Raw genomic sequence first — 10972 nt, forward strand, 5'->3', positions numbered from 1 at the left:
AACCTGGGACTTTGGAGCCTCAGGCATGGGAGTCTGTTTGCATAACCATTATGTTATCTACCCCTGCCCTTGTTATTTTATTGTTATAGTTGTTATTGTTGTTATTGATGTCATCATTGTTGCATAGGACAGAGAAAAATGGAGAGAGGAGGGGAAGACGGGGGAGAGAAAGAGAGACACCTGCAGACCTGCTTCACCGCCCATGAAGCGACTTCCCTGTGGGTAGGGAGCCGGGGGCTCAAACTGGGATCCTTACCCCATCCTTGAATTTTGCGCCATGTGCGCTTAACCCGCTGCACTACTGCCCGATTCCTTTTTTTTTTTTTTTTAGTCAAGGATTCTTTTTCTCGAGTGTTCTCCATGAAATGGTTATGACCCCATACTGTCTTTGTTCCAACATCCACAATGTTGGCAGTGCAGTTGGAGAACTAAAGTACTAGTTGGAAATTTTCTTTTTTATCTTGATTTAGTTCATTTTGTTTGGCTCAGTATATACGCTGTCAGCTTTTGTGGCCATGTCCTTATTTTGACACAGTAGCAAAAAAGAGCTTCCTTTCTCTTTGCGCCCGTCTTTCTGCATGATCAGGGGAAAGGGTTTTGATAGTTTGGTTCCGCTTTGGCATGTTGCCACTTTCACCACAGAAACCACTTGATGCAGAGGTAAGAGTAGCATCCCACAGGCCCCTGAGGCACCGTCGGTGATGGGCTGTCACTCCCTCCTGGATGGGTAAGAAGCCTTGGGGTGCTGTGATGACTGAGCAGAGCTGGAGTCAGTCTTTACAGAAGCCCAGAACTCCACAGGATTTGGTGAAATCATTGAACAGGTCAACGAATGTGTTCATTGAAACCTGTCTTAAAACGGATAAAGGCTGTGGAGTAAGAGTAAGAGAAGGGAGCGGACTGAAGATAGTGGTATTCAGCGGGCTCTTCGTAGGACTTCTCTGGAACATACGTTGTCATGGGTGTTGGATGTGGAGTTCAAAGAATGAAAATTGAGTGGGTTTTTGAGACCCAAGGGAGTTTGCTTGGTGTACATTTTATTGCTCCAGAGGACATGGTAGGTAGCGGTCATCACTGGGGCATGAAGATCGCAGTGGTAAGCTCCAGGTCCATGTCATCCATTCGTCATCATGTCACCGCCACAGGGCGAAGGTGTAAGAGCCTGTTTCTGGGGGCCGAGTGGTGGCACACCTGGTAGAGTGCACATGTTATAGTGCGCAAGGACCCGGGTTCAAGCCTCCGGTCCCCCACTGCAGGGGGAAAGCTTCACAAGGGGTGAAGCAGTGCTGCAGGTGTCTCTCTGTCTCCTCTGTCTCCCCTTTCCTCTCAATTTCTGCCTGTCTCTATCAGATAAAGAAAGATTAAAAGAGAGAGAGAGCTTGTCTCTTGACTAGGGCCGGACCTCCTGTCCAGGCCTCACACCCCTGCACGGATTCACACACGGCATCCAAGGGGCTGGGGCTGTGGGCTCTAAAGCCGGGCCCCGCCAGAGATGTTGGCCTGGCAGGTGCTGTGCTCGAAATTCCAGAAATGTATGGTCAGGAGGTGGTGTCCTTGGAGTGTCTAGCCACAGAGGTAAATTATTCTGGTGCATAAAAGGAATGAGCCTTGTGGTCTGGAAGGTGGCGCATTATTAAGGCTTTGGACTCTCAAGTATGAGGTCCTGGGTTCGATCCCAGGCAGCACATGTGCCATGGTTCTTTCTCTCTCCTCCTATCTTTCTCATTAATAAATAAATAAAATCTTTAAAAATATATATTTTTAAAAAAGAATGAGCCTTTAAGACAAAATGTATTTGTAGTAAATTTCAGTTTATTCAGCTGGTATAATATGTGAGTCCGTTTTATACGGGAAAGCTTATTTAGCAATAAGAAAAACGGGCCGGGCGGTGGCGCACCTGGTTAGGCGCACACATTACAGTGCGCAAGGATTTGGGTTCAAGCCCCTGGTCCCCACCTGCAGGGGGAAAGCTTCACGAGTGGTGAAGCCGGGCTGCAGGAGTCTCTGTCTCTCTGCCACCCCCTTCCCTCTCGATTTCCGGCTGTCTCTATCCAGTAAGTAAATATAACTTAATAAAAATTTCTTCTTCTAGCGTTTGCCCTTCTTCCGTAGCCAGTCAACAGCGTCAGGTTGAGCCTGATGTAAAGTTTCGAGACCTCCTTTCAATCTGGAGAGGTGGCAGTCGTTGACTATGTGGGTCATAGTCTGTCTGTAGCCGCAGGGGCAGTTCGGGTCGTCTCTGGCTCCCCAGCGATGGAACATAGCAGCGCACCGGCCATGGCCTGTTCGATAGCGATTGAGGAGGGCCCAATCATAACGTGCTAGGTCAAAGCCGGGTTGACGCTTGCAGGGGTCTGTGATGAGGTGTTTGTTCTTTACCTCAGCTGACTGCCAACTCTGTTTCCAAGAGTCTGGAACAGAGAAGTTCAGTGTAGGCGTAGGGGACCAGATTGGGTGGCGAGACGTCAAGCGTTGGACAGGGTGGGCGAAGATATCCGTGTATATTGGCAGGTCCGGTCGAGCGTAGACGTGGGAAATGAACTTAGATGATGCCGCATCCCGACGAATATCTGGCGGGGCGATGTTGCTAAGAACTGGCAGCCATGGAACCGGGGTGGAACGGATGGTTTCAGAAATTATCCTCATGGAGGAATATAATTTTTTAATAAAAATAAATATGGAGGTCAGCGGTAGCACAGCGGGTTAAGCACACATGGTGCAAAACCCAAGGACCGGCGGCCCTCAGCTCCCCACCTGCAGGGGAGTCGCTTCACAAGCGGTGAAGCAGGTCTGCAGGTGTCTGTCTTTCTCTCCCCCTCTCTGTCTTCCCCTCCTCTCCCCATTTCTCTCTGTCCTATCCAACAATATCAGTGGCAGCAGTAACAGTAGTGACAACAACATGGGCAACAAAATGGGAAAAATGGCCTCCAGGAGCAGTGGATTCGTGGTGTACCCAGCAGTAACCCTGGAGGCAAATGAATAAAAACTGTGCAATAAAAACTGTCACTAATACAGCCTTGTTAGGATGTTATTGGATAAACACAGTGTAGGGCCGGGTCAGTAGCATGATGGCGATGCTAAGAGACTCCTGCCTGAGACTCCAGAGTCCCAGCTTCAGTTTCCCAGTGCCACCATAAGCCAGAGCTGAGCAGTACTCTGGTAAAAGAAAAAAAAGTAAATACAGTGTGCTTTTTGATGTTTTGGCAAACTATAGAAGTGATTCTGCGCAGATACCCATTAATGTTGTGTCTGTAAACCTTTCAGAACATTCTGAGGAAAAGTGGCCACACAGAAATTGAACCTCAGCATCTCTGTCAAGGTTTTCCCAGAGAGAATGAGACGCTCATAGTCATCATTAGAAATGAGGACATATCGTCACGTGTGCACCAGGTAGGTTTGGAAATGCCATTATTACAGAGACATGTGTCTAGGCAGCCAAGGTCACCCGGTTGATAGAATCATCACAGTTAACCTTGACCATTACTCAGTGAAAGTTAGAACTTGACCGAGAGGAGTCAGGCTGTAGCGCAGCGGTTAAGCGCAGGGGGCGCAAGGCGCAGGGACCGGCATAGGGATCCCGGTTCAAATCCCCAGCTCCCCACCTGCAGGGGAGTCCCTTCACAAGTGGTGAAGCAGGTCTGCAGGTGTCTGTCTTTCTCTCCCCCTCTCTGTCTTCCCCTCCTCTCTCCATTTCTCTCTGTCCTATCCAACAATGAAGACATCCACAAGTAGAACCTGAAATCTAGTTGGCATATTGCACCAAAGTAAAAGACTCAGGGGTGGGTGGGTGGGGAGAATACAGGTCCATGAAGGATGATAAATGACATAGTGGGGGTTGTATTGTTAAATGGGAAACTGGGGAATGTTATGCATGTACAAACTATTGTATTTACTGTTGAATGTAAAACATTAATTCCCCGATAAAGAAATAAATTTTTTAAAAACTGACATCAATAACAATAACAAGTACAACAATAAAAAAACAAGGGCATCAAAAAGGGGAAATTAATAAATATTTTAAAAAAGAAGAACTTGACCGAGGGAGTCACTCGGGCAGCGGCCAGGTTGGCCAGCAGTGGCTGGAGCACCACACGTGCCAGAGGGAGGCTTCGCTGATAGAAGCATCTTGACAGAAGGGGGGAGAGACTGTTCTGGGGGAGGAAAGGAGATGAAGCAGTAGTGGCCATTGGACTGTGTCTAGTCAAGCTGAGTCTCAGAACACCCAGAATGAGAATTTTGGGAAAAGAGTGGCCAGTGCCTGCTCTTAAAGGTCCTGTGGGCCCAGGAGGTGGCTCCGCCGTCGAGCACCAGGAGAACAGGTATCACCCCATGGCTGATGCAGGGCTGACACATGGAGCAGGGCTGGGTGTCTCAAGATACAGAATATCTTACGTACAGAATATGTCGCCCAGGGAGGCAGCTCACGTTGTCACTAGTCCTCGGTCCCCTTCCGGTGTTGAGTCGGGGGGTGGGGCACATGCGGCAATCGTTTCCATTTGTGTTTATTTTGGATAGAGAATTGGAAGGAAAGGAGGGGAGATGGGGGAAGGAGAGATGCCTGCAGGACTACTTCATCACTGGTGGGGACTTGAACCCAGTCCTTGTGCACAGTACTGTGTGTGCTCTACCAAGTGTGCCACCACCCGTCTCCGGAGTTTTAACTCTTACTCCCTTCTAATTAAATAATAAGTTACTATTCTTTCTTTTTTTTTTTTTTTTAATATTTACTCCTTTTTGTTGCCCTTGTTTCATTGTTGTAGTTGTTGTTATTGCATAGGACAGAGAGAAACGGAGAGAGGAGGGGAAAGCAGAGGGGGAGTGACAGACACCTACAGACCTGCTTCACAAGCAGTGAAGCAACTCCCCTGCAGGTGGGGAGCCGGGGGCTCGAATCGGGATTCTTCGGCTGGACCTTGCGCTTTGAGCCACCTGTGCATAGCCCGCTGCGCTAACCCCCGACTCACAATTATTTCTTTTTTTATTATTATTATTCCCTTTTGTTGCCCTTGTTTTGTTGTTGTTGTTGGATAGGACAGAGAGAAATGGAGAGAGGAGGGCAAGACGGGGAGAGAAAGACAGACACCTGCAGACCTGCTTCACCGCTTATGAAGCGACTCTCCTGCAGGTGGGGAGCTGGGGACTCGAACTGGGATCCTTCTGCTGGTCCTTGTGCTTTGCACCACGTGCGCTTAACCCACTGCGCTACCGCCCAATTCCTTTCGCAATTATTACTAACCAGAACACTGCTCACCTCTGGCTTATGGTAGTGTGGGGGGTTGAACCAGGAACCTGACAGAATTAAGTCACTAAAGTCTAAGGTGTTTGCTGAGACTTGAAACCCTTGGATAAAAATGAGAGTCTAGTGGTCCAGGAGGTGGCGCAGTAGATAAAGCATTGAACTCTCAAGCATGAGGCCCTGAGTTCAATCCCTGGCAGTACATGTACCAGAATGATGTCTGGTTCTTTCTCTCTCTCTTCCTATCTTTCTCATTAATAAACAAATAAAATATTTAAAAAAAAAAATGAGAGTCTACAGAAGCCAGACCTTCCATCTTCTGCATCCCATAATGACCCTGGGTCCATACTCCTAGAGGGATAAAGAATAGGAAAGCTATCGGGAGGGGATGAGATATGGAGTTCTGGTGATGGGAATTGTGTAGAGTTGTACCCCTCTTATCCTATGGTTTTGTCATTGTTTCCTTTTTATAAAAATTTGAAAAATGAGAGTCAGGAGTTGGGAGTCGGGCAATAATAGCGCAGCGGCTTACGCGCACGTGGCGCAAAGTATTAATGGACCAGTGGAAGAATCCTGGTTCAAGCCCCCAGCTCCCCACCTGCAGGGGAGTTGCTTCTCAGACGGTGAAGCAGATCTGCAGGTGTCTGTCTTTCCCCCTCTCTGTCTTCCCCTCTCCTCTCTCCATTTCTCTCTGTCCTATCCAACAATGACAACATCAAGAACAACAACAATAACTACAACAATAAAGGGCAACAAAAGGGAATAAAAAATAAATATTAAAAAATAAGAAAAAAATGAGTCAACTGCTAACCCTCTGTTCACTGGGGTCATTCTGTCCCGTTGCACAGATCCCTTCTTTGCTGAGGCTGAAGCACTGCGCCAACGTCATCTTTGCAGGGGTCGATAGCCCAGAAGACATTCTGGAATACAGCTACCAAGAACTATTCCAGACAGGAGGATTTGTGGTGTCAGATGACAAAATATTAGAGACTTTATCATTAGGTTGGTCTTTTATCATTTCTTCTTATTGAAATCGAGTTAAATCTTTTTTTTTTTTTTTTTTTTTTTTTTTTTTTTTTTTTACCAGGGTATTGCTCAGCTCTGGTTTATGGTGGTGCTGGGGATTGAACCTGGGACCTTGGACCCTCAGGCATGAGTCTCTTTGCATAACCATTATGCTGTCTACTGCCACCCTCAATTTTTCTTCACCCAATTTTTTATGAAAATCATCTCAGACTATGAACCACAGTTAAAAGAGGGCTTTATTTTTTGCCATATGCTGTGCTGAGCACTTGCGGGTAGTTTGATGTAATCCCCACTCTTAGTACCAAGTTCAACTCCACTGACTGCCATTAGCACTGACCCTGTCCCAAGTTTCTTCCTCTAAATGCATACTAATAATCTTGAAAAACTCTCTCCTATTGGCTTATCCACGTGCTGAGTCATTTTAGCTACAAACTACTTCTTTGGACTAGAATTCTCCTTCCGTGGCGGTCATCTCTGTACCATCTAGCGGACATACTGGAAATTCTAATGTGGGTGCTAAGTTTCCCCTTAACCTCCTCGGAGGGTGAGCGGGCCGGCCCTGAGCTGACCTGGGTGTCAGAGCACAACACAGCCCTACGCATTTGTAGGTTTTGTATCTAGAAACCTAGAAACCTAGACTTTGTTGTGAATGACCTGCTACTTTGTTCCATCCACACAGGGAGATGCAGAGCTGCAACTGCCTACGTCTTTGCTCTCCCTCCAGTTCTCCTCATAGGCTGCTGCACCTCGGAAATACTACCAGCTACACACGTGGCTTTTTGATGTTAGACATGAGCTCTTTTTCACAGTGAAAAAGTCTGTGATCAGATACACTAAAACACACCTTGTTCTTTATTCTGTAGTGCAACTGAAGGAAGTGGTTAAAACTCTGGAAAAACTGAATGGGAATGGACGGTGGAAGTGGCTGCTTCATTATAGAGAACATAAAAAACTCAAGGAATGTGGAAGGTAGGACTTTCTTTCAATTGATTTTATTGACATGCGAGAACCAGAGCCTTTTTCTGGCACATGTGGAGCCAGGGATCAAACTTGGACCTTACGCTTCTACGTCCAGTGTTACGTGATGTGAGGCCTTCCCAGCTCATGGCCTGGGGGCAGAAACAGCTTGTTGTGCCTCAGGTTAGCAGACAGGGCTGCACCACCATCGGGTCAGGTGACTGCTTGGGACTATGTGCCTAGAGTAGGGTTGGCAGTGAAGGAAGCTGCCTGTAGGCACAGTCCATAGATGGAGGCATGTGTTTTTGAGTTCTCTAGACCAATAGAAGTCAGCTTCCGGGGCTGAGTGGTGGCGTACCTGCTACAACCTGCAAAGACCCGTGTTCAGCCCCTGGTCCCCACCTGCAGAGGGGAAAGCTTCACAAGTGGTGAAGCAGGACTGCGGTTGTCTCTGTCTCCCCCTTCCTCTCAATTTCTGGCTGTCTCCATCAAATAAAGACAATAATTTTTTTTTTTTTTAAGTCAGGGAGCCAGGTGGTAGCGCAGCGGGTTAAGTGCACATGGCGCAAAGTGCAAGGACCGGCATAAGGATCCCGGTTTGAGCCTCCAGATCCCCACCTGCAGGGGAGTCGCTTCACAGGCAGTGAAGCAAGTCTGCAGGTGTCTGTCTCTCACCCTCCTCTTTCTGTCCTATCCAACAACGACATCAATAATAACTACAATAATAAAACAAGGGCAACAAAAGGGAATAAATACATATATTTTTTTTTTTAAGTGAGAGATTCCGTGGAAATCAAAAGATGTGCCAGGTGACATTGCTAAAAGCAGTCATAGGCAAGACGTACAAACCTGACACTCAGGGTAACATGCAAGTCTTTTTTTTTTTTTTTAAGATTTATTTATTAATGAGAAAGATAGGAGGAGAAAGAAAGAACCAGACATCAATCACTCTGGCACATGTGCTGCCAGGGATCAAACTCAGGACCTCATGCTTGAGAGTCCAAAGCTTTATCACTGCACCACCTCCCGGACATCACCATGTAAGTCTTAACTTACTAACAAGACTACTGAAAGTGCTGATTGCATGCCGTCAGACGGTGGAGATGTACAGACCTAGTTCACATGTCCGCATTTTCTGTCCAGGGTGGATTCAGCCGCACGTAAGAAGAACACGATCCTGAAATCCTGTCAGAGCGTGAACATTGTTGAGTTGCTTCATTACCACCAGTGTGACTCTCGGTCAGCAGCAAAAGGCGAATATCTGAACTGTCTGTTAAGCCTGCAGACTCAGCACATCCACGCCAGGTTTGCTGTCTTCCTAACAGGTAAATTCATGACTCGCGTCGGAAGTCGGCTCAGTGGAAGTCATTAGAGGCAGCGAGTCAGGGCTATTCACTCTCAATGCTGTAGCATGGTGTGGCTCTTAGTGTGGTGTGAAAGTTTTTTTTTTCCCCCGTTTTTTCATTTAACAGAACAGAGAAATTGAGATAGAAGTGGAGAGGAAGAGGGGCTAGGCAGTGGTGCACCTGGTGAAGCACACACTATATATAATGCAAAAGGACCTGGGTTCAAGCCCCAATGATCTCCAACTGCAGGGGGAAAGCTTCACGAGTGGTGAAGCAGAGCTGCAAGTGTCTGTCTCCTCTCAAATCCTCTCTCTATCCAAGAGGGAGAAAGACAGCTGCAGACGTGCTTTACCACTGGTGGAGCGTCCTCCCTTCAGGTGGGAGCAGGGGCTTGAACCTGGCCCCTTGCACATGGTGATGGTGCACCACTGCCCAGCCCCCTGTTCTTTTTCTTCCCTTTTGTTGCCCTTGTTGTTTAACATTGTGTTTATTGATGTCGTTGTTGTTGGCTAGGAAGGGGGGGAGGAGAGAAAGACACCTGCAGACCTGCTTCACCACTTGGGAAGTGACTCCCCTGCAAGTGGGGAGCCGGGGCCTCGAACCAGGATCCCTACAACCATCTTTGTGCTTTGCGCCACGGCCCGACTCCCCAGACTCCTGTACTTTTTATGGACACACCTTGCAGGCTTGTTTTCACTAGCCTCCTATGGGTTGCTGTAGAGTAAGAGCAAAAGCACCACTCCACCTGTGGGCTGAACCTAGGCCTCCGGTGAGGTGGCCCCAGCATTCCTACAGCCTGGAACTAGATTCGCCTCCACACACCAGCTGTAGCAGAGGCGGCCCAGCATCTCTCATAGAGAAGAGAGCTACTAGAGGATAGTGTTGGACCCCAAAACATGAGTTCCCAAAGCGATGCTCCTTAATTCATAAATTTTGAAATCAGTCATAAATCTTCCCCAATTTTTTTTTTTTTTTTTTACAGAAAAGCCTATGGTCTCCAGAGAAGTTTTTGAAAACAGTGGCATCCTTGTTACAGATGTCAGTAACTTTGTTGAAAATATACAGAAAGTTGCAGCTCCGCTTAGGAGTAGCTGTTGGTAAGAATACTTGGTGTTTCTCCTGAGCGAGCCGGTGTTGCTGACTGGCTGTAATATTTGTGTCTACCCTGTGGGAGTTTCACCACCACCAATTTTGTCTTTCAGGTGATTCAACTTAGACTGACTTCGTCGTGAATGAGATGACACCAACAGCCAACTGCCATCCTCCTTTCTCCAGCGTACTCAAGACGGGCAAACTTGATTTTCTATGTTTTGCTGAAATATCTGACTTCATTTAGACACCTTGTCTATTCGATTTGATTGTGACATTAAAAAGTGTTTTTAATTTATTTTTTTGAACAGAATGCCTTTAAAGCTATTAACTGAAAATAAGGACTTTATCAGCTGTAGCAAAATTAAGTATCTTTGCCTCTTGCTTTGTTTTCTGCATGCTGATGTCAAGGCATACGTGGTGTGTGGGCTCTCTGGGTACAAGGTTGGATACCCCTGTAAGGTCTGCGGTTCTGACTGTTACTCAAGCGACACTACATGGAGTTGCTTTTTGGTTTTTTTCCCAAAGGTACAGATTTACAAGACTCCTTTCTCACTCTTTTTGTAAATAGTACATTACAGAATCAACTCTGTGGAAGAAGTACCCATTTATTTATATTAGAAATAAATTTCTACAAGTATTCTTTAAAAGTAAATAGCATTTTAAGATGCAAAAAGTATTGAACTATGGTTTTTGTAACTTTCTTTTTTCTAATAAAGACAACTAAAAACCATTTTAACTCTTTGTGACAACGTTGTCTGAAGTGTCAGCAGGAATAACTAGCATCAGGAAGAATCCTACCACTTGCAAGAGGCCTATGCACTGTCCTACCTCAATACACCCAAGTAATTGGTTCACCTTCGCTAAAAACAGTCGTGGAGAAAAGCACTCCAGTAGTTTTCTGCAACGCTAACTCAGAAACCCAGCCAGCTTAGTTCTAGCCAGGAATAAGCAGCTTGTGGAGGACCACAGCTGTGCTTGATACAATCGAGTCCACACACACACCTGCCAGGCCACAGGCCCCTCTTCCCCATGTCCCCCTCACCCCCCTCGTGCAAAGCCTTCAGTGTGCACCGCAGGCACAGCTTTTCTCTGAACACAGAACCAGACACGAGGCGTGTCTCCCACTCAAAAGGAATTCTGATAATCACACGTGAATGTAACGGGGTCTACTTCCAGGAAGCCTGATGAGGGACTGTTTTCCATCTTCACTGCTGTCACGTGCCCTTGGTGGTTTCTTGGTCTCCGCTCTACTGAAGGAAATGGGCGGTTGTGTCATGGCCAGCACAATACTCACAAGCTCTTATTAAACAACAGA

General features: G+C 46.8%; 1 protein-coding gene across 6 annotated transcripts in view; it reads left to right on the forward strand.

The window, feature by feature from the left end:
* TASOR2 (transcription activation suppressor family member 2) overlaps nucleotides 1-10387 on the forward strand; it is a 74142-nt gene extending 63755 nt beyond the window's left edge. For 4 of the 6 annotated variants that reach the window (XM_060192393.1, XM_060192398.1, XM_060192399.1 and 1 more), the window contains 6 exons: nucleotides 3265-3390; nucleotides 6085-6238; nucleotides 7126-7231; nucleotides 8363-8544; nucleotides 9548-9662; nucleotides 9768-10387. In XM_060192393.1, the coding sequence (XP_060048376.1) occupies nucleotides 3265-3390; nucleotides 6085-6238; nucleotides 7126-7231; nucleotides 8363-8544; nucleotides 9548-9662; nucleotides 9768-9771 (687 nt within the window). In that variant the 3' untranslated portion in view covers nucleotides 9772-10387. Of the gene's footprint in view, nucleotides 1-3264; nucleotides 3391-6084; nucleotides 6239-7125; nucleotides 7232-8362; nucleotides 8545-9547; nucleotides 9667-9767 lie in introns of those variants that run through there. The other 2 variants (XM_060192396.1, XM_060192395.1) reach the window with 2 other exon arrangements.
* The last annotated feature ends 585 nt before the right edge of the window (nucleotides 10388-10972 follow it).

This window comes from Erinaceus europaeus, chromosome 6 (assembly GCF_950295315.1).
Source record: "Erinaceus europaeus chromosome 6, mEriEur2.1, whole genome shotgun sequence".
Classification (NCBI taxonomy): Eukaryota; Metazoa; Chordata; class Mammalia; order Eulipotyphla; family Erinaceidae; genus Erinaceus; species Erinaceus europaeus.